Genomic DNA, 27,836 nt, shown 5'->3' on the forward strand with positions numbered 1-27,836 from the left:
GTGACTATCAGTCATAACACATCAAATCCTTTTGAAATTCATTCTAAAACATGTCTTTGACAGGTTACCATTGCTAGTACCTTATGAAAGCTCTCGGAAAAAAATTCCACCATTAGTTTTACATAACAACAGTTCAAGAATTAACAATTTAACACAAAAATAAAATGCAGGTAATTTAGAACATTTAAATTCTTTGGGGTGGTACACCAAGACAAAGGGGTTGATGCCCCCGGTGTAGATCTTCTCCAACTAAGCTCACTTCTGGAGGTGGCACCCAGTCTGAATTCCTTTGTGGACCAGAAGATTCTGGTTTGTGAGACTTGTTGTCCACATCCAGTACAGCAATATGTCTTCTCGAGATTAATTCCTCCAAATTTTCTTAGTGTGTCTAAGTGTAGCTAAGTGTGTTCTTCAGAGTATTTTTTTTTTGTACCTTTTAGTTATGAATTTCCCCAAAAGTAATTGTTTGTGTGTCCTTAGTTTCATACCAATGGTATTTTGTAGTACAAATGCTAATTAATGTGACTCCCCACAGAGTGCAGGCTCCCTCAGGCGATGATGGATGCTGTACAGGTAAGTCTGCTCTCCCCAAACCTTTCCTAATTTTATTCTATTTATTTGACATGAAGATTATTTGGTAATTCTCAAGTGTTAAATAACAAATGTGCCCCCCACTGAGTTCTTATATACAGTTTTGTATGTTTTATTTTCAAAAGCAAACAAATAAAAAAAAATAAATAAATAACCAAGAGTTCTTCTTTTAGTGTGCTGCCACAGCATTTAAACATAATTCCGCATGGTGTACAGCATGATCATGTGTATATTTTGGATTTTAATTTTAATTTTACATTTTATTTTATTTCATTAGTATGAATAGTTTGTGTTTATAATTATTACTAATTGATTTGACTTATTATGTAATAAGCATTGGAGAGAAGCTGTTTGTATGACGCCCTGTTCTTTATTTTGTTTCTGGAAAAGGAAAAGGGATATAAACTTCTGATTCTCCTCCGTGTTGATTTATTTCTGACACTGCACTGAGTAGGATGGATTCCAGTCAGTTACATGTGCTTACTGTCAAGGCAGGAGAGAACCTCACTCTTTAGTCAGGACAGTTCAGTTGTACTTCTCTCCGGTGTGAATTCCGGTGCGTCTCTGAAGAGAACTCCTCTGACAGAATTGTTTGCCACATTCCAAACAGCAATATCGCTTCACTTCGAGATTAATTTCTCAACAATAGTTTAGTTTGCTTATTTTTCAGGACAGGACTGAACCTCACTCTTGAATCCTGAAGGGTTCTAGTTTTTCTGGACTGATTTTTGAACTGCTACCCTTTTTATTCTGTTGTGAACTCTAGTGTGTCTCTGAGCTTGGCCCATCTGTGAAAACTGTTTACCACATTCATTACAGCAATATGGCTTCTCTCCTGTGTAAACTCTAGTGTGTGTCTGAAGAGTGCCCATTTGTGAAAACTGTTTACCACATTCATTACAGCAATAAGGCTTCTCTCCAGTGTGAACTCTAGTGTGGTCCTTCAGATTGTTTAAATGTGAAAACTGTTTACCACATTCATTACAGCAATATGGCTTCTCTCCAGTGTGAATTCTCGTGTGTCTCTGAAAAGCACTCTTGTTAGAGAATGTTTTGCCACATTCCACACTGCAGTGACCTTTGTTTCCTGTGTAAAATATAAAATAAAAAGGAAAAAAAAAAAGCGGCTTATTTTCAGTTTGCTGCCTTATTATTATCAACATTAACTCGCATTAAATACATGATGGCTGAAATTAGGAACAACCTTTGATCTATCAGCATAGGTAATTAAAAGACCTTTGTTGTACTTGGAAAACACACTTAATTTGTTAATTTTACATTCTCTATTACAACTAATCACCACATGTATGAAACTGCCTTATGCTCAGCAACGTATATGAAAAGTGTTTCTTATGCAAAAGTTAGGATTTATAAAACTAGAACTTGGCATTTAAATTGGCTTAAAGTTACCTCAGGTTTTGAGCATTTGAAAGTCCAAAGCAGACTTTATTTGTGTTGGCATTTTAGCAGTATCAGGTGGAAAAACGATGAACTGAACAGAAATTCTCATTTCATTGCGCATTTCACATTCTGATGTTTGACAGGCTACTCAAGAAGTGAGTTTGGATACAACACAATGACATTTTGGCTCATGATAATGACTGAATTTAAAGCTGATTTAGACTCCCTACTGTCATCCTCTTTGAAGTGTGTGCTGAACATGTGCCTTCATTACAGAGACCATCACACAGAAATCACACAATCTCAGTTCTCTTACAGGTCTTAACAGCTGTGGGTTATTCGGCGATGGCTGCTTTTCAGTGTGAACTGCCTGACTCGTGAGGAGTCTCTCAGTCACCCTGAGCCACGTAATGCCATCTGCATGAGATGGTATACTTAAGATGCTTCTGAGATGCATGCAATATCATTACCATCAGGGTATGCAAGTCATGACCAAACTTAAATCTGCAGCAACGTCTTCTGTCTTCAGCAGTGGTGGTCTTACTTGGCCTACAAGTCCCTTAGTGATTACTGAGCTCACCAGTGCATTCATTCTTCTTATTTATACTCCAGACAGTTGAATTGGGTAATCTTAAGGTTTTCCGATGTCTCTAATGATTTCATTATTATTTTCCGGCTTCACAATGGCTTCTTTGACTTTCCTTTGCACAGCTCTTGTCCTCATGCAAGATTAAAGCAATGAAACACACCTGAGGAATCACAAACACCTGTGACACCAATTGTCCCAAACATTACGGTGCCCTGAAATGGGAGGACGATTCAGATAAAGTGCTGTCATTTCTACAAGGTGTGACTGAAATCTTTGCAAATCCCCTTAAATGAAAATCAGTAATGTGTACTTTAATTACATCTGAATTATTTAATTTGTAATTTTAAATGGGGGATTAAAGGAGTAAATGCAAAAAGAATGTTTCTGTGTCTCAGCCATTATGGGGAGTACAATATAAAACAGAATGTCATGCCAAGCATGAAAAAGGCACTTTCAATAATTAGAATGTGTCCTGACATTTATCCACACTTAAACTAAAACCACTTAACACCAAAATAAACAACAATATGTCTTCTTTCATTCACCAAAGCAAAATAGCACAATGGATGAGTGACGCCTCAGTGCACAGGCCTACAGAAGCTGCTGTGAACTCAGAGAAAAATTAGAAGATGAGAAAACTGAGGAAGAGCGTAGCTGTTAGTGTTTCAGCTCTATAGGGGAGTGGCAGGTGACACCAGGACTGGTAACCTTTGTGACACGCCAGTGACATTTATATTCACCATTATAATGTTTACAGTATCTACTGTTAGGACTTATTTATGTTGAGTAAGCTAAAATTTGCCAGGTCTTACTGTCTATTTGATCCAATGTGTGTGTTCATATATGGAATTATTATCTCTGTTATGGCTGCAAACATCAAGCAGTCCAAGCCTGCACTCAATGAAGAGCGCTATAAAGAATTTATATAACTGAACTAAACAGTAGTGTTACACAAATGAATCGGCCTTGAATTAAAATTGTTCAATTATTGCTGTTTATTCTGAAATCGGCTTGTAGTTGGTTGACTGGTCTACCGATTTCATGACATGGAATTTGTTAATCTGAGGACATGCGTACAACTGACAGAGAGCACAGAGTGGAAACTGGTGATGAAAATAACTTCTGTTTGGAAATATCTTAAAGTATCTGAATAGTGATAAGAATGTTATTTGTGAAGTTTAAAATGAAAAAGTTAGTTGTTAGTTGTGGTGTATTTAAAGCAAAGACATTTACTGCAACTAATTTGATGAGAAACTTGTAGGTACAACACACAACTGAGCACATCAACTTTCAACAATGCAGCAACACCAAGAAAACCGCTCAGGAAACAAATGTGTCTTAGCTGTCAATAATAGCACTGTTTGAAAAGATCCAGAAATATAATCAGAACAGGACAAAACAAATCAGAGTTTGCATCAAAGATAATAGCAATTTATCATTTTAGATACACCACCATTTTCTATAGTAGAAAGTTTAGGGTTCCGTCATTTATTTTGTCATTTGGATGCATGATATACTCTGCCAAGTAGATGATCCTTTTCAAACGTAGCATTGCCAAGACGAACACTTTCGTGACATTTCATACACAGTGACATGCAAATGTGTGGGGACCCCCTGATCAAAATAACTGTTACTGTGAAAAGTTAAGTCAATAGAAGATGAATTGATCCCCAAAAGACATAAAGTTAAAGGTAAAACATTTTATGCATTTTAAACTAGATTTGTATCTGATTTTTGATTTGTAGAGTGAAAAAAGGAAGGAGTTCCCCTTAAATGTCTGTGCACCCCAAGTGCTTGGAGGTCTAAGATAACTTTTTTCCCGACATGTCAGACTTTAATTCGCTCCTTAGGGCTTTGGCTTGTTTACAATCTTCATTAGGAATGGCCAGGTGATGCAAAATTCAAAGTTGTACAAAACCTCAGACTCCTCAAACCTTGTCCCAGCAATCAGCAGCCATGGGCTCCTCTAAGCAGCTGCTGAGCACTCTGCGGAATAAAATAATTAATAGTCACAAAGCAGGAAAAGACTAGAGAAGATGCGAAAGAGTTTTCAAGTAGCCACTTCCTCAGTTTGTAATGTTATTAAGAGATGGCAGTTAACAGCAATGGTGGAAATCAAGTTAAGGTTTGGAAAACCAGGACAACTTTCCAAGACATCTGCTCATAGCATTACTAGAATGGCAAATTTAAACACCTGTGTCTTAAAACCTCCTGTTGGTCTTTTATAGTCAGACTCTGGAGTGGTGATGCACTGTTCTACTGTGCAGCGACAACACCACAAATATGACCTTCAAGAAAGAGCCATCAAAAGAAAAATGTCCTGTTTCCTCACCACAAAATTCAAAGGTTGTAGATGAACATCTAAACATGCCTGATGCATTTTGGAACCAAACCATGTGAGCTGATGAAGTCAAAAAAGAACTTTTGGCCATAATGTGCAAAGGTGTGTTTGGAGAAAAAAGGGCACAGAATTCCATGACAAGAAAACATCTCTGACTGTTAAGCATGTGAGCAGATCAATCACGTTTCAGGGTTGTATTGAAGCCAGGAGCACCGGAGAATTTTCACTAGTAGAGGGAAGAATGGATTCAATTAAATACTGGAACATTCTGAATCAAACATCACACCATCTATAAAAGCTAAAAATGAAAAGAGTATGGCTTCTACAAAAGGATAATGATCAGAACTACACCTCAGAATTCACAATGGACTACCTCAAGACGCCCAAGCTTAAGGTTTTGTCATGGCTCTCTCAGTCCCTTGATCTGAACATTAATGACAATCTGTGGTGTGACAGATGGCCGGGCCCATTCACAGCAGGGAAGCCTTCAGCACAGAAAAAAAGGGGGAGAGGGCTTATTCCAGAAACTGTTTACTCCAGACCAATAGTGGGCAGACCCCTTGGTTTGCAATGGGGCCACAGGTTTGCAGCATGGAAGCTCAACCTTGCTGGGCCCATTGCCACCGCCAGGAGGTGCTTGGATGTTTATAGGGCCATGTTTAGCAGCACTTCCACCACATCAGAAGAAGGTCATTGGTCTCCTGGAGTCCTTCTGGGTGCCCTATAAAACGGGCCATTCACCACTACTCAATTTCCAGAGTAGGGAGGAAGAAGGATGAAGCCTTTGAGGAGGAGTGGAGGTGAAAAGGACTGTACTTGGTGTTGTAGACATTGTGCTCTTGTGAGGAGCAAAGAAAGCTCTTCTCACCTGTAAATAAAGGTGTGCTGTGTGGAGAAACTTCTGTCCTGCCTGTCTGTGTCGAGTTAGGGTGGCTGTACACACCCTGGACTTCACAGTGGATAGAACTCAAAAGAGCAAAGCATGCAAGACGGCCCAAGAATCTCACAGAACCAGAAGCCTTTTGTAAATATGAGTGGGTGAAAATCCCCCAAATAAGAACTGAAAGACTCTTAGCGGGCCAAAAAAGTGTTTACTGGCTGTGATTTGTGCCAAATGGGGCGTTACTAAGTAAGGACCATGCAGGTGCCCACACTTCTCCTTCATGCCCTTTTACCTTTTCATTATTTAAAAAAAGTTACGTAATGGAAATAAAAAAGTAATCTTGCTTAAAATATTAAAGAAATTTGTCATATTCAACTTTATGCCTTTTGAAAATCAGGTCATCTTTTACTTACTTAGCTGGTCACAGGAACAGAAATTTTGCCCAGGGTACCCAAACATTTGTATGCCACTGTACATGCCTTGCTGTTAGGGAATTCAATCTCTACATGTTGCGTGAATGGATCAAGACGAGCGTGAGGACCATTCACGGATTGTTCTTTGTCTGCAATAGATGGATGTAAGGCCTAGCGTATGCAGTGAACAGAGAGTCCTAAATACATGATGTGATCAAAACACAAGGAATTAACATTTCACCATCGGGCACAATTTACTAAATGAACATTGCACGCTGGCACAGTGGTAGCGCTGCTGCCTCGCAGTTAGGAGACCTGGATTCGCTTCCCTGCGTGGAGTTTGCATGTTCTCCCCGTGTCTGCTTGGGTTTCCTCCCACAGTCCAAAGACATAAAGGTTAGGTGCATTAGTGATCCTAAATTGTCCCTAATGTGTGCTTGATGTGTGTGTGTGTGTGTGTTTCCTGCGGTAGGCTGGCGCCATGCCCTGTTTTTGTTCCTGTGTTGGCTGTGATTGGCTCCAGCAGACCCCCGTGACCCTGTGTTAGGATATAGCGGGTTGGGTAATGACTGACTGGCTGACATTTCACTGTGCTAGTATTTTAAAATAAGAGACTAGAATAAGTTGTAAGAGACTGAAACTAATTTATAGCATTTTTTTTTCTACAAAACTTTGAAAAATACTGTCTTGCTCATCACAAATAACCACAATTTAAATAATCAAAATACTGGTCACCAATGTCACAATTACACTTTATAGTCCTGGTCAGCAGCACAAATCTCCAGACACTGAGACACACAGACCACCTGCCTCACCAGGCCTAGGAGGGGGAGCTGCACAGGCCACACATCAAGTGTTTATGTCACAACACCAGATACTCCATGACTGTGCAGGTCAACGCGGCCATCGCCATTTTAACAGGATTTTTAGTGGCAAACAAGACCTGTTAAGACAGCAGATTTAAAAAGGATGCAGAAAGTCAGCTGCACCTCTCACCCTGTAATCCTGAATGAATGGCTGAACCGCAGCTCATACCAGTTATCAGCTCAGTACTTCATCTAAACACAAAGGTGCAAATCAGAGTTGAGGTGACAGCTTTTCAGAGTGTCCTTCAAACAAAACAACACCCAAATTGACATTCATCTGAACCTGCCTGTTTGTGATGGAAAAAATAACGAGCCTATAAGCAGGCCCTGGATCTGCAACTAGAAGGGGCTTTAATCCAATCACCAGTGGCTTCACCCTCATTTAAATGGAGCTGCATTCACCTCTTCTGTCTCTTTTGGTGGAGTTTAGACTGAAGATATGTTCTCTCTGGGGAACCAAAAAGCAGACAATGCTTTCTCTTTTTGGTCTGAAAGCAGACAATTTGCTGCACACTGTGCAGAGCAAACAGTTCACAGACTTTCTTTTATCTAGAAACTCCTCTCCATAGAGTCTTGGACATGGATGTCCTGAACTGACTGTAAGAGCCATTATTTCCCAACCTCTGTTCTAGTCACTGAGCAGTCTGGCCAGACTTAAAAAGAGCCATTATTACAAGATGGGAACTTCAGTACCTACCCTCTTGTGCCAGAGAGGTGCAGAGGGAATAGCAAAGTGCCTAACAGTGAGTTGAGAAGGACAGAATCACAGCACACCATGAACAAAGGAACAGATAGCAAAGAAAAAGAGGGCACTCTGAAGAGAGAAAAGTCCTCCACTTGAATGTGGAACAACAACTCCACATAACATCAGAAATCATCTTTAAAGCCCTGGCATCGTAAAACTGTTTATCTGAGCTAAGACAAATTAGAACTCTAAATAGTAAGTACGGAAACTGTCTCTTATGTGACATGCTTCTATGTCTCGTCTGTCTACGTCCTTTCTTCTGTGTCAACAAACAATCAGTTATCATAGTTCTATAATCCTTGTGTTTATCAACAAATTGTATTATTCTGTTTCTCAAATTAGGAGTACATGAGTTGACTTGATATACTGTGAGTCTAATGGCCAGAGACACCCTTCTTGTGCAGAGGAGTTAAGTTAACAAAGTGAGAGCCTTACAAAGTCATTATCCTTTGTTTAAACAGAAATTGGAAATTTTACAAAAAAATTAATGAGAACTGGCGAGTCATCCCATCAAAGCTTGCCAATCTGATCCTTTTCGTTCCTAAAGTTCTTCTCTCCACACTACCTGGTAATTTATTCCATGGGTCTGTGGTTCTATGTGTGAAGAAAAATAATTTTCATTTAAAATTTTCCCTTAACTTTTCCTACTGTGTCGTCCTGTTCCTGTTGAACTCTTTTTAAATTAACAGCCAAGCAGAGCTCGACTGCTTTAATTAACTTCATGATTTTAACTACTTCAGTCATGCCTCCTCTTAATCTCCATTTGCTTAAACTGAAAAGTTTGAACTCTTTTAAACTTTTCTGATAACTCATACCTCCACATCCCTCAAATTAGCGAATGTGAATTTCCCATTGGGATTAATAAAGTATCTATCTATCTATCTATCTATCTATCTATCTATCTAGTCACACTTCACTGGACTTTGTCTGCCTCTGCTAGGTCTGTTTTGTAGCCTGGAGACTAAAACTGCACACAGCACTCCAGATGAGGCCTCTGGTGTGTTTATAAAGCCTCTGCATAACCTCCTGTGACTTGTACTCCACACATCAGGGTGCTAAATAACCTGACATTCTCTTAGCCGTCTTAATGACTTCTGAACACTCTCTAGGAGTCGGAGGTGACGACTTCACTACAACTCAGAAATCCTTCTCATAAGGTGTACTCTCGATTTTCAGACCTTCCTTTGTGTATACAAACCAAACATTTTTACTTCCTACATGTAATACTTTGCATTTACTTAAATTAAATTTCACCTTCCACAAATCTGCCCAAACCTGTGTACTATCCAAATCCCTCAGTGATGATTTAACAGATTCTCGATTATCTGCCAAATCCACCTACCTTGGCATCATCTTAAAGCTTATGCACCTTGTTATTTTTATTCTAATCCAAATCATATATATATATTTATATATATATATATACAGGTGCTGGTCATAAAATGAGAATATCATGACAAAGTTGATTTATTTCAGTAATTCCATTCAAAAAGTGAAACTTGTATATTAGATTCATTCATTACACACAGACTGATGTATTTCAAATGTTTATTTCTTTTAATGTTGATGATTATAACTGACAACTAATGAAAGTCCCAAATTCAGTATCTCGGAAAATTAGAATATCAATTAAGACCAATGCAAAAAAAGGATTTTTAGAAATGTTGGCCAACTGAAAGGTATGAACATGAAAAGTATGAGCATGTACAGCACTCAATATTTAGTTGGGGCTCCTTTGGCCTGGATTACTGCAGCAATGCGGCGTGGCATGGAGTCGATCAGTCGGTGGCACTGCTCAGGTGTTATGAGAGCCCATGTTGCTCTGATAGTGGCCTTCAGCTCTTCTGAATTGTTGGGTCTGGCGTATTGCATCTTCCTCTTCACAATACCCCATAGATTTTCTATGGGGTTAAGGTCAGGCAAGTTTGCTGGCCAATCAAGAACAGGGATACCATGATCCTTAAACCAGGTACTGGTAGCTTTGGCACTGTGTGCAGGTGCCAGGTCCTGTTGGAAAATGAAATCTGCGTCTCCATAAAGTTCGTCAGCAGCAGGAAGCATGAAGTGCTCTAAAACTTCCTGGTAGACGGCTGCGTTGACCTTGGACCTCAGAAAACACAATGGACCAACACCAGCAGATGACATGGCACCCCAAACCATCACTGACTGCGGAAACTTTACACTGGACCTCACGCAACATGGATTCTGTGCCTCTCCTCTCTTCCTCCAGACTCTGGGACCTTAATTTCCAAAGGAAATGCAAAATTTACTTTCATCAGAAAGCAGCAGTCCAGTCCTTTTTGTCTTTAGCCCAGGCGAGACGCTTCTGACGCTGTCTCTTGTTCAAGAGTGGCTTGACACAAGCAATGCAACAGCTGAAACCCATGTCTTGCATACATCTGTGTGTGGTGGTTCTTGAAGCACTGACTCCAGCTGCAGTCCACTCTTTGTGAATCTCCCCCACATATTTGAATGGGTTTTGTTTCACAATCCTCTCCAGGGTGCGGTTATCCCTATTGCTTGTACACTTTTTTCTACCACATGTTGTCCTTCCCTTCGCCTCTCTATCAATGTGCTTGGACACAGAGCTCTGTGAACAGCCAGCCTCTTTAGCAATGACCTTTTGTGTCTTGCCCTCCTTGTACAAGGTGTCAATGGTCGTCTTTTGGACAACTGTCAAGTCAGCAGTCTTCTCCATGATTGTGTAGCCTGCAGAACTAGACTGAGAGACCATTTAAAGGCTTTTGCAGGTGTTTTGAGTTAATTAGCTGATTAGAGTGTGGCACCAGGTGTCTTCAATATTGAACCTTTTCACAATATTCTAATTTTCCGAGATACTGAATTTGGGACTTTCATTAGTTGTCAGTTAAAATCATCAACATTAAAAGAAATAAACATTTGAAATACATCAGTCTGTGTGTAATGAATGAATCTAATATACAAGTTTCACTTTTTGAATGGAATTACTGAAATAAATCAACTTTGTCATGATATTCTAATTTTATGACCAGCACCTGTATAGTCACACACGTGCGATTGGGAGACAGCTGAAGGGCCTAAATGATAGAAACACCACATGAGATCAGGGGGCGGCAGGGTGCACTGACTGTCTCTCTCAATCTCTTGCAGACCATTCATGGAAAATCCCGCAGGGTTCCGGTACCAATGATGATGTCATGTCCGGTCCAGATGACGTCACTTCTGGTCCTGGGCCCAATGACGTCATTTCCTTTTCCGACCTTTAAAGCCACCATCTTATCTCCAAAAAATCAGTACTATTTTGAACTCAAACCTGTGAACATCTCTGTTCAATTTTCTTCAATTTTGCAGCCGGGATACAATAAACAATAAACAATTTTCCCAGTGTACAGTTTTATACATATATTTAGTAACCTCTGTAAGCATTTGAGGATAAATAACATCTGTTCCTGGAGATTTGTTTCATTTCAACCAATTTAATGTCAGCAGCACTTCTCTCTCTACAATTTCCAAAGCCCTCAGTACCTCCTTAGTAGTCCCTGTTACAACTGAGAGGTTATCCACTTTTTCAGACATGAAATTTACATAAAATGGAAAGTTTTGAGCATTTCAAATTTGACTACTGTTGAGAATTTTGATCAAGGATCAATGCGCTGCATTATTAGTTTTGTGCTCTTAGCCATGAAAAGTCTAGGCCTGAAACAACTTTTAAAGGACACCATTTATTTTGTTAGAGAGGCCTCTTGCCTATCTGTCCTTCTTACTTGCCTTGTTTTGAGTTTCTGCCAGGCAAGTTGTGAGTCGAGGTCATCATGTTCTGGGAGGAAGCAAGCAGGCAAACTTTAAGCTAGCGTATAAAACATATAAGCAATTAAATGTCATTTAGAAGCATTAGAGCTCATTAATACCTTAGGCAATAAAATTAAACACAATGTACTATAATATTAGTGCTAGGGGACTTTTCCCTGAACATGTGCCGTGACGTAAGGAGCAGGTTGTCCTCTGTCAGACCAGCATGCAGCTGCGTGCCATGACTTAACGGTACTGCTGTCTGCGTTCATGAGCTTTCTGTATTAGCACACATGCATATATATTTTACAGTAGCATTTTAAATTTTTCTTTATATAGCTTAGTGATAATAGATAATCATAATAAGATATAGTAGTACATATGAGTGAGCTTAAAGAAGCAATTTTTAAAGGCTTGTCTTTTTTCTGTTCTCTCAAGCATGAAGCACTGTGTAATGCCAAGGTTGTCTGCAGCTTAGCTCTTATCAGTGAAGTTGTGCACCACCGCTCACTGACAAAGCCGCCTATTATGTTACCTTAAGCCTTACAGGACACTAGTGCAACAAGTAATCATTTATTCAATTGAATTATTAATTAGGCAGTCCAGTTAGTTTTTATCTTTGGGTCCCCCTGATCTCAATTTAATTGTTCCTCAACTTAATTGTTAAGTTGGGAGTTGATTAACAACTGAAAGGCCATTGACCTTAACAGCCCAGAATTAGCCCTTAAGAATAAAGGAAGGGGTAATCAGGAGACGCTTATCGCCGGATGACAAATATGTCCTGCCAGCCAAATTATTGTTATGGAAAGAAGACTGTTATGGGGATGTCTTCAGAGGCAAGAATTTTGTTATGAGAAGGTCTGGAACATCAGGTGATTGTTATGGGAAAAGGTGCTGAGTGGGGAAAACATCATGGGAACCTCCATACAGTAGATTTAGGGAAAATAGTCTGTAAAGGGGGCATTTTGATATAAAAACTGTAATATATTCTGGACGCTCTGGACACTCAGGGCTCACTTCATGAACTGAGACAGGCTTTATGTGCTCTGCAATTGTCTTCTATGCTGTGCAATAAAGTCTTAAATTCTGACTGCCTTTCTGCCTTTCTAAGATCTCTCCACAACTCTACCTGTGTATTATAATTCCCCTTTATTGTTCATTAGGCACTTCACTTCGTCCTTAACTGTTCTTTTACTCCTAAAATACTGAAAGAATGTCTTTGGCTGCAATATTTCTCTTTAACTGTCTTTTAGAGACCCTCATAACTTTCCTAACGGTTGCTCTCAAATGCACTACTGTTAGCATTGGGGTTATTCATCTTAAATGACTTATTCAGTTGTTCTTTTTTTTTCCTTTGCAGCTTCATTCTTCCTCTTTATTTACCCACTCCAGAGATTTTATTAATTACTTTGAATCCATTCTGCATTATATGTAAAATGTTTAACTTCTTTCTGCTAAGAAATTCCAATTACTTTTGCCTGTTTACTGCTACGACACTGACTTGCCGGCTACTACAAAAGCTTTCTCCACAATCTGCACCACAAACCCAAAGGTTGGAGTAAGACTGGAGTAACACCTGCTGTTGTGTGAATAACAAAACAAAACAAAAACACTCTTGTAAATAGAAAAAAATGTTAAAAATTATTAAACTGCTTCTCTGATCTTTAATAGCTACCAAAAAACCCAAAGTGTTTAGGAGTAAAAGTCATATTTAATGCACACTCACACAGAAGTAGCTCAGAGTAGCACAGAACACACAGACTTTTTCAGTTCATAATAACAGAATGATGTCAGCATGTCAGTCTAAGTTGTTTCTCCAATCCAGTGCTTCAATGTGTAATCCAAAAGTTTGACGTTTCATCCAGAAACTTCTGAAAGGATATCACAAGAAACTTAGAAGAACTGCAGAGATGTGTAAAGCTGGCAAATGTGATAAAAGAATTTCCAGAAGACCTGGGTGGCCGTCAACACATAGAAAGTCATTCTGTCTACAAAAATGGAGGAAACTCACTACTGGAAAGGGCAACCCACAAAGATCACAGCATGAAAGCAGAGGTGAATAGGAACCCAGACAGGCAGAGCAAAAGGCCTGCAGAAATCTACGGGACTTGAGAAAGTCTCTGTCCATGTGTCCATGTGGAAAAAAGCATAAGAATGTTGTTTACAGAAGGACAACACCAAGGAAATCAATGCAATTTAGCTAACCTATCACTGCACATCTTGAAACTTGTAAAAGATCATCTTGATGTTCCAGAACAGAAAATGTTATGTGAATGAATGAGACAAAAGTTGAAGTCTTTGCTCAAAACATGCAACACCATGTTTGGAGGTAAACAAAAGCGCACATTGATACTAAATCATTAAGGAGAAGGGAGCATCATGGTTTGGCCTGCTTGTTTCTTCGTGGCCTGGAATACTTGACACGATCAACGGTCATTGAATTGAAAATATTATCAAGAAATCTGACAGAAAAATATCAGGATAGTAAAAGCTTAACAAAAGTTGAGTGATGATGCAGGACAATGAGCCCAAACACAGGAAGAAATCAAAACCAGAAAGGGTTAAACATACGGTAACTGATGTTCTTTAATGGCCAATAAGAGACACGCGATGCTGTGGCCTGACCTAAAGAGAACTGATCAGAAAAGAGCTATTAGGGATGAAGTAACTAAAAGGTTTGGATGAAGGAATTGGTTAAAATTCATTGCTGTTCAGTAGCTACAAAACGTTTTGTGGAGGTCATTACTGTTAAAGAAGGGTCAACCAGTCTGTAAAGATAGGAGGGTCACGGAGTGGACTGTGAATGTTTAAACGATGTGTTCAGGACTGAAAAGAAGCCGTCCATTTGTTTGTGAGTTATTAGCTTAGGACAACTGAGGCTGTCTGTAATCGGAACTTAGTTGAAGATCAGACCACATTGTTAAAAGGAATTAATATGGATACCCAGGAAATTCCAGAGGGATCACTACCTTTGTCTTGCTCTTGGACATTTGTGTAGCACTCTTTATTGAGGACGTGCTGAAGACTTTTGCATAAAGTCACTATAATGGAAGAATAATAAATTGCTAAACCTTACATGACAATAGATGAAATCTCAAACTACATTTAAATACAAAATAAAATAAAGTATTTTCACTCTATTTCTAAGTTTCTCATTAAAATCACAAGACCCAACCTTTCAAGTTCATTAACTCCAACCCTATATCTTACACATTTTTATTTTACACTTACTTTTTCCAGGCTTCTTTGTAGCTGGTCGCTTATTTTTCTGAGTCCTAACAGATGTAGTTTTCTTATTTCTCTTTGGTTCAGACTCTAATGATTCAGTCTTCACATTGATAGAAGGCTCTGGAGATGAACAGTGTCTGCTTTGAGAAGAGTCTAACCCTGTCACCACTCCATCTTGACACCCATCATGAAGGTTTTCTTCTTTTACACTGTCCAGATTTGTATGGTTATGTGTCTCAATACTGACAGATGTCTCTTCAGGTTCTTCTTTAATGCCCATTGACTGCAGTTCACTGTCCTCCTCCTTGATGCTCAGACTTTCCTGTTGAAGATAGATGGACTCCCACTTATGGTCCTCCTCCTTAATATTTACAGTTTTCTCCATGATATTTGTGTCCATGTCACAGCTCTCCTGTTTCACATCCATTGAGATGTTCCAGTAAACAACAGCTTTTTCTTTTTCTCTGTGAAAAGTACAGGAATCAACTTCATTAAACTTGATCACTTATGTCAAAAGACACTTGAATGTCATTTTAGAACAAGCTTTATGTTATGGTTTATGTAAAGTTAGACAGTTCATAGCATGCTGACAATAACTCAGTGCTCTTCATTTCAAAATATCAGATGTGAAACAATCTTGGGAGTTGAGTGAAGGTCCGAGAGACTCTGAAACAAGAAGACCATCTTACACAGTTGTGGGTCAGCAGTATTCACAACTTGAATTAAACATACAGTACAGCTGGGGTCTCAGAATTTTCTTATCAGTTTATGGTGATGAATGTTTATACAAGTAGGGGCACAGGACTGTGTTAAGAAACAGATTTGACAGAAGGAAGAAGATGAAAGAGGAACTTAACTTTGCTGAAATGTGCAGAAGCTACAGGAGAAGACAAGCAAGTGAAATAAGGGGTTTGTTAGCTTAGGTTGACAGGTGTAACTGATGGTGCGTAACTTCTATTTTAGTCAGTAGGTTTGACAAATTTTTCAATTCATTAAAAGCCACCAGTCCCCTCTTTACCTACTGAATCAATCATAACTTTTGATTGTGCTATCAGATTTAATAAAACCACCTTGTTCTCAATAAAAGATTTCAAGTGCATTGTTCTGATAGATAGATAGATAGATAGATAGATAGATAGATAGATAGATAGATAGATAGATAGATAGATAGATAGATAGATAGATAGATAGATAGATAGATAGATGCTTTATTAATCCCAAGGGGAAATTCACAAGACTGTGACCATCCCTTCTCCATTATTAAGTTGCTGATTGATGTGAGGGCAGCACGGTGGTGCAGTGGGTAGCGCTGCTACCTCGCAGTTAGGAGAACCGGGTTCGCTCCTCGGGTCCTCCCTGCGTGGAGTTTGCATGTTCTCCCCGTGTCTGTGTGGGCTTCCTCCGGGTACTCAGGTTTCCTCCCACAGTCCAAAGAAATGCAGGTTAGGTGCATTGGCAATTCTACTGTAAATTGTCCCTAGTGTGGGGGTGTGTGCGCACCTTGTGGTGGGCAGGCGCCCTGCCCGGGGTTTGTTTTGTGCATTGTGCCCTGTGTTGGCTGGGATTGGCTCCAGCAGACCCCTGTGACCCTGTAGTTAGGTTATAGCGGGTTGGATAATGGATGGATGATATATAGTGCTGCTATATTACTGTTTATTTGGGTGTAATCACAAACCAGAACCTGCGTGACAAACTCAATGAAGAACTCGATCATCACATCACACACTTAATGACCTTATTTAGGCAGAAGGCATCCAAAACTGGAAAGATTTCAGAATCTTAGGCTGGCATCTTGAAAGTCCTTGACACTCAGGTACTACACTATCAATTTCAAAGTTACAGCAGTGAAATCTGAGCTTTGGAATTAGCAAACTTGTATGTCTGTCCTTAGTTACTGTTTGGAAGGCTGTTCAATTTGAGTGAAGTGCTAAATCACTGGCTGCTTGTCTCTTTACTGTATCTCACTACATGTGCATTTCCTGGCCCACAGAATGCTTCGGATATTTTAGGGTTACAGCATTGATCACACCTTGATTTGCTGCTACTAATGGTGGAATATCTCAGTGAACTCACAGTTTGGATCACAACACAGGGCATGTTGTTTTGGTTTAGTCACCATATATTGAATGCAGTTCGAATGAAAAACCAAGACTACCTAATTGTTATTGTGTTCAGTGTACTCTGTTATACTTTCAACTTAGACAATCTTAGCTGGTGTTCATTGTACACACTTAATTTATACAATAAACTGCAATTTTAACTACAATTCTGTTCTCCTTAGGAATTACATGATAGACACACAAAACATTCCACTGTTCTCCATGCACTTCATGTGGTTCTGCGACAGGACTGCTCTGGATTGTTAAAAACATAGAAGTTTATAACCAATCTTCCATCACACCTTCTAGACATTAAATGTCATGTTTGTGATTGTGTATTCTTTCAAGTTATTGATTGTGAGAGGGTTGCATTTTCATTTCTTTCAGAATATCAATAAGGCAGAGCTTATGAATGCACCTCTGGCCCTTATGACAGCCATCAGTGACAACACCAACAGTCTAATTCACTACCAGTCTGAAAAGGGCTTTGTTGTCATTGAAAATGAAGTTGTAATGACCCTTCTTAGATCTGTCGACGCCTTTGTGGTTATGTTCAATCTCACACACACACACTACATCTTAGTTATCTCAAAGGGCTGACAAACACTTCTGAATTCTTTCAAAAGTTTCTGCTTGGTTTGGAAGATGGCAAACTGTCACCCAGACTGCAGACTCTGAAGAATGAAATGATGGTATATATGTAGAAACTTATCAGAGAAAGTGTAGAAAATAAATAAATAAATATTGACATCTATCCTTTAGAGAACTGTATTGAAATATTGCACTGTTGGCACTTACTTTGACATGTAAGCTATTAAGTCACAATGCAGTAGTTGTTCAGTGTACTGAGCTCACTTTTGTTCCAAACCTTTTCTTCCACTTGGTAGAATGTAATAAGTTCCTAATGTAGGGGTGGGCAAACCTTTTGGCTCAGGGGCCACCTTGACTTTTAAAATTTCACTGACGGGCCAGGCCAGCACTAGATGCATACATATAAAACATAAACATAAAAAAGGCATTACAGTGTTAATATTTACCTTCACTTTTAGTGGGAACAGTGTTGTTGATCACCCTTTTTTTGTCAATGCATCGAAGTCTGGTGTTAGTTTTGTTGTGGCAATTCTCAGAACAGATCTGAGGTGTTCATCGCTCAACTGGGATCTGCGGGGTGCTTTGTTGGTGTTCATCACACTAAAAGTCTGTTCACACAAATACGTAGAGCCAAACAACACCAGCATCCTCTGTACCATCTTCATGATATTTGGAAATTTGGCTGAGCTTAATGAAGCATAAAACTCATCCAGTTTAAGAGAGTTGAACTTCTCCTTTAAGAAGGTGTCACATTGGAGATCAATCAGTTCCAACTGCAACTCCTGTGGCGCCGTTTCAGGGTCCTGTGCGAAGGGACGTGACACCAGCTGACGTGACTTGTAAATTTTTCCAAAATCAGAGAACCGACGGCAGCAATCTCCATGCTGGTCGTCCAGTGATTTCCTATATTTTTTCACTAGTCGAGGGGCTCTTTCAGCACAGCCAGTGTGGGGAAATGAGCGAATGAGTTGTTTGACATTTGCTTTGAGAATAAAGCTAGCTTGGTTTTGAAGGCTCTGACGTTTGTGTACAGTTCATGCACAAACTGGTCTTTCCATTGTACCTTCACGTTCATTTCATTCACGTGAGTCAGTATGTCCACAGCAAAAGCTAAATCACAAAGCCAGTCTGTGTCACTCAGCTCAGGAAAATCGTCAGCTTTCTCAAGTAGCTCCAAAAATGAGATAATCTCCTGTTTGAGCTCCCACACTTGTCGACATATTTTCCCTAAACTTAACCAGTGGACATTGGAGTGGTAAAGCAAGTCCTGGGGCCTCATGTATAATGCACACTATAACATGTCATAAGCACAAAAGCGGGAATGTGCGTACGCACAGAAAAATCCAGATGCAGGAATCTGTATGTACGCAAACTTTCACGTTCTTCCACTACATAAATACCGATCAGTGTGAGAAGTAACGCACGTGCATGCGCCTTCTGTCCCGCCCCAACTCCTCCCAGAAATATGCCTCTTTGAATATGCAAATCAATATAAATAGCCTTCTGTGAAAAGACAATGGGAAAAGCACAGGGGAAAAAATAAGAATTTCAGCGAACACCAAGTGGAGGCAAAGGAAAAACGTACTATTTGTTGGTTTAAACAGCGGTATAATCAACAAAAGGAAGTTGATCGAGTGACAGAGTGTCAGAGAAACTCGAAAGCTCAAGTTCACAAAGTCGTGCAGTGTCCGAAATAAAAAAGAAATTGTCACATATCAAAGTCGGCGTGAAAAGGCAAGTCGTAGCCCACCGTCTGAGTGTCATATGAAAGCTTATTAGGGTACAGACAAAAAAAAAATAGGCACACGGTGTGAAAAAAGCACGAAATATCAACTTTAATCTTGAAATTTCAACTTTAATCACATAGTTTATTTTGTCATTAAAGTAGAACATCATAAACTTCATCTTAAAATCATTTAATTTACTAGTTTCTCAAGTAGCACGTTAAATGCTTTGTTCTGTGTTTGATCTTCTATGTGCTCTATGTGTGTGAATCACTACCTGCTTCCGTTCTTTCTCTTTCTCCGACAGGACACAGAATTCATTACATTCGTGATATTACAGCTCTCTGAATAATTAAAATACTGAGATGTATACGTGATATCTTTTTCATGATGATAGGAATGAAAGCATGTTATTAACCATGGGAACACGGTGGCGCAGTGATTGTTCATATCTCATACAAGAGGCTTGCTGCGCCATATGCAACCTTCGATGAAATAATTTATTACAGAAGTACTGCATCTTTCAAATGTACTAACCTCCAATTCCTGTCCTTACTTTTCTTTCTCCAAATACCCAATCGCCACACAATCTGCTCTGTAATAAACGTGAAGCCATTTGTAAGCTTAGAACGCCGATTCTTCAAAACTTTTAAGGAACATTGAAATATCTTCGTAGTACATGTTTAATTATTCTATCCGTCTATCCTTCCAGTGTCGCGTCAGCACCAGCATGAATACAGCGCAAGGCAGGAGCTACCCGTGAACTAGCTAGCGCTGCGGCACCGTGTCCTCACATGTTTAATTATTAACAATACAGATTATATAAATAAAGTTAGTTTTATCTGTATACTATAAGCAACATATTTTGCTGCATTTCATGTTAAAAATGATATTGTCATCATACGCGCATTATAAAGTAGCGCAGGTTGTGCAATATTATAACTGTAGTGCAAGTTTACAATGAGGTGATTGTACTTATAAGTACAAACAGTTCTACAAGGAGCACTTGATGGACTGATTGAGTGCGTTTATAGTTCTTGGGATGAAACTGTTTCTGAAACGCGAGGTCCGTACAGGAAAGGCTTTGACACGTTTTGCTGTGGCTGAGGTACAGTATGTACTTGAAACTGTATACCGATAATTCTCTTTCCGATCAGCTGCTGCTGTGATTCCCCACTCAGATACAGTGATATAAATACTCCGAGTGGTGCAGTGAGAGTAATATGGAAAAAGATGATCTGCTGTGGCAACCCTTAACGGGGAGGGGGGAAAGAAGAAGAAGATGCAGTGTGGGTAACAACGCTAAAGCAGTTATGGTATTTGGAATGCTATGGCTATTCCCTGGACCATTATATTGCTACAGGTTAATTACAATCAGATACATTACACTAATAAACAATATGCAGTTAATTTCAGTGTATTTATAAAGCCGCATCAGGAATGTGGGTCTAAGAAAGAAAGGGTGACCACACAGGAACAGTAGCACTGCTTTGACGCTGGGTGCCGCCAGTCTGCAAAACCGAGCGGAGAAATTGCGTACGCCAAGGAATGAGGTACCATGGAAATGTGCGTGGCTTTATGCCAAGTTTAGGTTTTATACATCGCGATTTGAGCGTGGAGACGGGAGTACGCAACATTTCTGTGCGTACACACCGTTTATACATGAGGCCCCTGGTGATCAGCTTCAATTTCTTCATGAAACCTAATAAACTGACGATGCTGAAGTCCCCTCGCTCGAATCAAATTAACGAGTTTTACAACAGGCTTCACTACGTAGTCAAGCTGCAATACGGATTTACACAGTGCTTCCTGGTGGATTAGGCAGTGTAAGAAAATTACCTCCTGCTCAGGGTTGTCCTCCTTCACCCCTCTCCTGGATTCTTTTGAGCAACCCAACGTTTTTTCCAGTCAGATTTGGCGATCCATCAGTGGTAACGTTGGCAAGCGTACTCCAAGGTAGCTTGTGCCTATTTATGACCCCCGACACGCTGTCATACAAGTCCTCTCCCAGCGTTTTCCCCTTTAGGGATTCCATGGCCAAAAAAAACTCCTCCGTTATCTCAAAATTGTCATTAACCCTTCTGATAAAAATTAAAAGCTGAGCTGTATCCTTTATGTTATTACTTTCGTCCAGTGCAAAGGAATATAATGTAAATGACTCCGCTTTTTTGTTTAACTTGCTACCTAAGTCTTCGTCAATTAGCTTAGCACGGCGAGTCACTGTCCTGCGTGATAAGCTCATTTTTTCAATTTTTTTCTTGCTCTCAGGACACAAGATACCTGCTGTCTCTACCATGCACTCTTTCAGAAACTCCTCTTCGGAGAAAGGCTTGCTGGTCTTTGCTAATTTGAATGCCAGCACATAACTTGCCTTCGTGCTTGATTCTTGGATGGCAGTTTGTCGGATAAAGGTGTTCTGCTGAACCTGCAAACTAGCTGCCAACCTCTGAGCGGTAGCCGTCCGTTCTTGCGTTGACTGGTTGTTAGCGTAATTAGCACGCTTGGTGGAAAAGTGACGGCTGATATTGTATTCCTTTAAAACCGAAACGGTTTCTTGGCAAATAAGACACACAGCCTTTGACCGGACTTCAGTGGAAAAGTGTTTAGTTGTCCATTCCTTATTAAACACTCACTGTCGACTTTTCTTTTCTTTGGCCTACGCATTGTTGAAGATGGGTTCAGAGCAGTAGCAGAGTAATAACAGAGAGTAACCCGGGCTCCGCAAAATCAAGTCAATATATCACTGCGCCTAACGTGCCACCTGGTGAAATGCCAGGCATTACAGGACAAGGTCAAATGAATGCAATCATAATTATGATATTATTTGATTTGGGCAATTTTTGTACCAGTCTTCGGCGGGTCGGATTAAAAAGACCAACGGGCCGGATGTGGCCCGCGGGCCGTAGTTTGCCCACCCCTGTTAATGTAACAATTTCTATTAAGCTTTACAAATAACATGCGCTACTTCATGGCTGCCTGTTGACTCCTTCTTTACTGGTGTCATTTTACAGTTTTTTTAACTTGATTGACCATTTCAAATCCAACATTCTTAAATGAGATGCGCCAGTATTAAATGTTTCTTCACTCTGTAAATTGTTAATGTTTAACATAACTGCACAGACAAGAATTCTGCAGTCCTCTCATGCTGATCGTCTGATCTGCCCCTGATGCACAGAAGAAGTAGAACTGCTTTTTGTTAGAAAGGGTTAAAATATAAAGAAGGTTATATGTTACTTTATGTAACCTCTTTTATGTCAGTGTATGTTTTGTATTTTTATTATGGTATTTTATTAATGTTAAAGTAAATGAAGTTCAAATAAAACTTTTGACTGACAGCTGTGCATGCCTGAGTTTTATGTAATGAATAGTTTTAATTACAACTAATAAACCATGTGTTTAGATAACATGAAATACACTGAAAAAAATAACTTGTTGGATAAACTTAAAAAAATTATGGCAATCAATTGCATTCACCTTTTTAAGTTCTTTCAACTAACACTACTTAAGTAAATCCTACAAAGGTATTAATGTAAATTTAACATTGCCTTTTGAGTTGAGTGAAAATAAAAATGTGATACAAACTTTTTGGATTAACTAACATTTTCTATTACAAAATTATTACTTTTTTAAGTTGAAACAACTAGTGTTCATAATTTAACCCTACTCAAATGGTTTATGTATAAGTAACACAAGATTTTAATTGGAATAAACTTAAAAAGGTTTACGCAATCGATTGCCATAATTTTTTTGAGTAAGCGTAACTCAATATTCTTACCTTTTCAAACAGAAGTCATAAAAGTGGAAAAAAGCACAAAAAGCACAAGAGTATAGTTTTTGTAATTTAATGTATAAAACATTATTACAATATTTTTCTTTACAAATAACAGTAATTACAATGTAGATTTTATTTTACCTTTATTTTCTCTTCGCAAAATCCTACAGCCATCTTATGGGCTCATTAACACTGAAATTTACTTTACAATCCAAATTGTTCATTTCCTTCTGAATGTTTGCTAGTCACAGTATGTAACTTTTACAAAATAAGGTTAACTGTGAAGCTGTAAACTTAATAACCTCAACAAAATCTTGTGTACAGTAGGGCCTCTAAGTGGAAAAAAAATCCAGCAAACAATACTTTTTTGTCTGATATATGGTCATATATACATACATATAAAACAATATGCTCTTCTACTATTGCAGTAAATAAAGTGGGTGCAAAAAATAAAGCATTAACATTAGCACATTAACCTGTTTTTTACAGAAAAAACCTTTGAACTAAGTTTCAGACCATCCAATTCCAAAAACAATTTTTGGAATACTTCAAAAGTATATCTTAGCTCTTTAGGGTAACTTAGATTAAGTGAATATATAACACCTAGTAATATGGCACACGCTTTTGCAAAGTTACCAAGGTTATTAACAGCTTCAATTCCCTCAACAACCACACCAATATCTGCTGGTTCTGCATCAGGAGCTCCTTCATGCTTTATGATAAATACTTTCAGAGCATACTGACTTCAGTCAGACTGAATACTATCAGCTTCAACATCCTAAAAAAATAAAAAGCCATAATTAATATCAATAACAAATACATCTACATTTCAAAGGAATACTCCACAAATAAACAAACACTTTAACTGTTCCTTGTCCTACACTGGTAGAGCTGGCTAAGAAGAATTTTAATCTCAAGTTTTAAAGCAAAACAAATCATGATTCAATAAAATGCAATAGAAACTGATTCTGAATAACACCAAACAATATCAAAATGTTTGTGAAAAAATCTCAGATTAATAATGTTGTATAATCAAGATGGATGACATCCAGTGTAGAGGGCATCTCCGAACAAATGAGATCAACTTTCAAACCCATTCTAGATTTGACTTGGCCATTATTTGGGTTTTCATTGTTTTATGCAACAGCATCCATATGTGTTATTTTTGACAAGCAACAGGACAATATACTATCAAAGCAAAGAAAAAATAAAGTAATATAAACTACTGAGTGAAAGAATATAGTGTTACTAACATATTATAGTAGTATGCAATGGTGATATAAAAATATTATATGTATTTTATTTATTAGTTTGTCAGAGCTGTGATATAGATTAGAACTTTTTTTTTCTTATTATTTTTAACTCCGCTCAGTCAATGAAATATTGAGAAACAGGCTTTATCTAAGCAAACAGAAGAGGAAAAAAAAAAATTAAAATGGATCCACTTACCACATACTCTTTGAGAAGATCCTCCACATTTTCACCAAGGTACTTCATCAAACAGCGGAGAACAATCTCTCTTCGCTTGTGGATAGTACTTTCCTGTTTAAAACAGTATTAAGAGGCATTGTGAAAAAGCAACCAAACCACATCATTTAACATATATTGCTGCAAGAATTAATTTATTTTTCTTACCCCAAGTAAGACATCTAACATCATCTGGATTTCTTTTCGGACAGCACCTCCCTTTTTCCGGAAAATACTTATCAGCCTTGGTGTAAATTTATCCAGAGAAGACATAAACTTTTCAACCAGATGGATTGTTGTAATTCTCAAGAATTCTTCGCTGATCTGCAAAGGCAGAACACAAACCATAAAGTGGAACTAATTTAAGAACAGTTTTGAAATGATCACAAACAGGTGCTTTTTACAAGCTGTAAAACTACACCATATTACACATAAAAAAGAAACTATAACAATTCAAAATAATTTAGAAGTTAATTTACTTTAATATTTTTTCAGTACCTGAGTGGCATTGAAGAGCGCTGGCCATCTTGATTTGAAATCTTCAATCCTTGGAAACTCATTCAGAATTTCCTGCCTTCGAAGAGAAAATGTTTTGGCCATTTTTTGGCTGATAACACTGTGATTGTCTTTCTTTTTCACCTCGGTCAAAAGCTCCTCTCTTTCTTTTTCAAGGCTTTGCTTTGTTTCCCCTGCTGGATAAGGTGGAAGATAATTCACTTCTGCCTTCTTAGGTTTTTTAATATTTCTTGATGAAGACTTTTCCTGCAACTGCTTCTTCTTTACTGAATTCACCATCAGCTCAGGGCATCCAAGGGACCTTAATTTTGTCCTGTAATTGGCCATTTTGTATTTTAAGCTGGTCTGCCAGCCATAATAACCAGAGTGAGAGCCTGGCTCCTTCAAACATGGGTGCTTTGCAATCAAAGCTTCTGCTACTGCACAAATCTGGACATTTGAGGGGTATGCTACATACTGGAAAATGGATTCTGCTAATTTTTCTAGAATATCAGTCTTGATAGATGGACTGTTTAAAAGAGTACCTTCTTTTCTGTAGGCTTCATTACCATGTTCAAGAGCTAGCTCTGTATCATATTTAAAGGATGGAATTGTAAAATTTTCAGGCCAAGGCTGTGACCGCTGCAAGTCACTTTTTGGGGTAGGGAACACATCAGTATTTGAAGATGAAAAAGAACAACTGTCATCAGATGGCTCTTGATTACCTTCTATCTGATTTGATGAACAAGAGGCAGTTTCGTGGGAAAGTGTTGAAGAGCATACCACTTTTATAGTATCTTTGTCACTAATCTCATCTGTTGACATTAAAGTAAAGAACTGATTGTCAAACTCACTGTCTTGGTACTGCAGGTTGAAATCTTCCTGAAGGTCAAAAGCTTCTTGTACCATGGATTTTAATTCTAAAATGGTGCCTGGTATGCCAGAACTCAAAACCATTTTCCGGATGTTGTCATCCGGTAGTATGACTCTTAATTTTGCAGAAAGAGACATGGCACCCTAACAAATCAAAACTATAACAAAGAAAGAAACATTAGTTTGTCTTACATCTGTAGTATACTTGAAGGGCTTCATATAAGATATTTACACTCGTGATAAAGATGGAAGCAGAGGTACATACTGAACACATTTCTTACTCTTCTCATCAATGATATATTCAATTGGTTCAACTACATTAAAATTCTGTTTAAAGTATTCTCTTCTCCTATACGCTGTTGAAAATGGGCCATCTTTTCTTATGTATGTGTTTAAAGGACTAGACAAACACAAGTCTTTTGCCAAGCTGGAGATCACAACCTCATCAACAACACACTTTTTCAAATTGCGATTAATAATAGTTTTTATAACAGGAAGTGAGGCAGAACTGGATATGAAATTCAGTTCATCAACCAGTTCGTCTATACATTTTTGGGAAACATTATATTTGACTTCCAGTTTCAATAAAAAAGAACCTATCTTCTTTTCAATCATGCTTAGTAAATCTTCTGCTCCTGTTTCATCACCTAAAATACTTTCACCATCAATATCACTTTCAGCATAATGCAGTCCCAGACCCTGTTCTACAGTGTTTGTGCACTCATGATGCCTTTTAATAACTTCATCCTTGAAATCATTAATTCTGTGTGGGTTATGTTTTCTACTCCTGTGTGAGGCAAATGTTCCTAAAACATTTGTCACAAAATCGCATCCTTTAAAAACACACAAAACAGTTTCCTGATTTTTGAGATGTTGACCAACATGAATAAAATAATCTGACTCAGAAGAGAAACTGCTTTCATTACAGATTTGACATGTGAAATTTACAACTTCTACAGAGCTTAATGAATCTTCTAATGAATGATATCTTGAGATATGTGTCCGGAGTGCATTTACTGTTTTGAACAAACATGGGCAATTTGGATATAAACATGGCTGTGAATTACCATGTACAAAATTGCTATGAAGAAGTCTGTAGTGCTTAAGCAGATCTGCCTTTGAAGAAACTGAGTAACTGCAGCATTTACAATACCACCTCATTTCACACCTACAAGAAACACAAATAGTGCAGTGTTAATTAATAAAAGTAAATATTTAAATTTTAGATATGGGGTAGTATCAAGTGCAGTTAAAAATATATATTTACTGGTGATTATTTGTCATAAATTTAAGAACACAAAAAAACATTTTTACTGTATTAAGAATGAATGTATGATGTGTTTGTGTAAAAATTGTAAACAACAAAATTAGCTTTACATGTGATTTCCAAAAAAATTCTCTTTACCATAATGCCATAATTACATACATTACATTCATAATGCCATAATATGTGCTTTATAAGCTAGTTATACAAATAATCTGTTAATGCAGGCCGCCACTTGCAATCCATACGAAACATACTATGAGTATATTTTAAAAAATGCTGATAGAAAATAATGTATATCCCTTAAAAATAACCATATTTGTATGTGCAGTGCATCAGTAAAATATATTACATAAAACATCAGTTCAACAAGAAACGATATTGCTTGCAGTCTTAAGTCATCCATTTTCTACCTTGCAATGACGTTTTTGTAGCATACCTATTCTGGAACTTTTTTTTACCCAAGAACAACTTTCTTTATTTTGAAACTGGCGATACACACATGAATTTTAAAAAGTACGCCGAATGTAAGATCTTCGTTAAAGATTTTTTTAATTTGTACAAGCAACTGCACATTATTGTGAATACTTCAGATAATTATTTGCTCTATTTAGTTTATAAATCCAGTTGCAAAATTGTGCAAACTTTGATTATCGCGAAACAAGAAAGTGCTAGAAAAATGGTGTTTGGCAGTGTGGTAAAAAGGGGAAAAAAAGATATTCGGCA

At 38.2% G+C, this 27,836-nt stretch overlaps 2 protein-coding genes across 3 annotated transcripts in view; one reads left to right on the top strand and one right to left on the bottom strand.

The window, feature by feature from the left end:
• Positions 1-15,283, bottom strand: part of LOC114669347 (zinc finger protein OZF-like) — a 314,266-nt gene extending 298,983 nt beyond the window's left edge. The window contains exon 1 of the mRNA XM_051926252.1: positions 14,829-15,283. Coding sequence (XP_051782212.1) covers positions 14,829-15,252 — 424 coding nt within the window. The 5' untranslated portion in view covers positions 15,253-15,283. The remainder of the gene's footprint in view (positions 1-14,828) is intronic.
• The window catches only part of LOC114668454 (zinc finger protein 883-like), a 492,666-nt gene that overhangs the window by 421,262 nt on the left and 43,568 nt on the right, over positions 1-27,836 (top strand). The window lies entirely within an intron of this gene.

Source organism: Erpetoichthys calabaricus, chromosome 1 (assembly GCF_900747795.2).
Source record: "Erpetoichthys calabaricus chromosome 1, fErpCal1.3, whole genome shotgun sequence".
NCBI classification, from domain to species: Eukaryota; Metazoa; Chordata; class Cladistia; order Polypteriformes; family Polypteridae; genus Erpetoichthys; species Erpetoichthys calabaricus.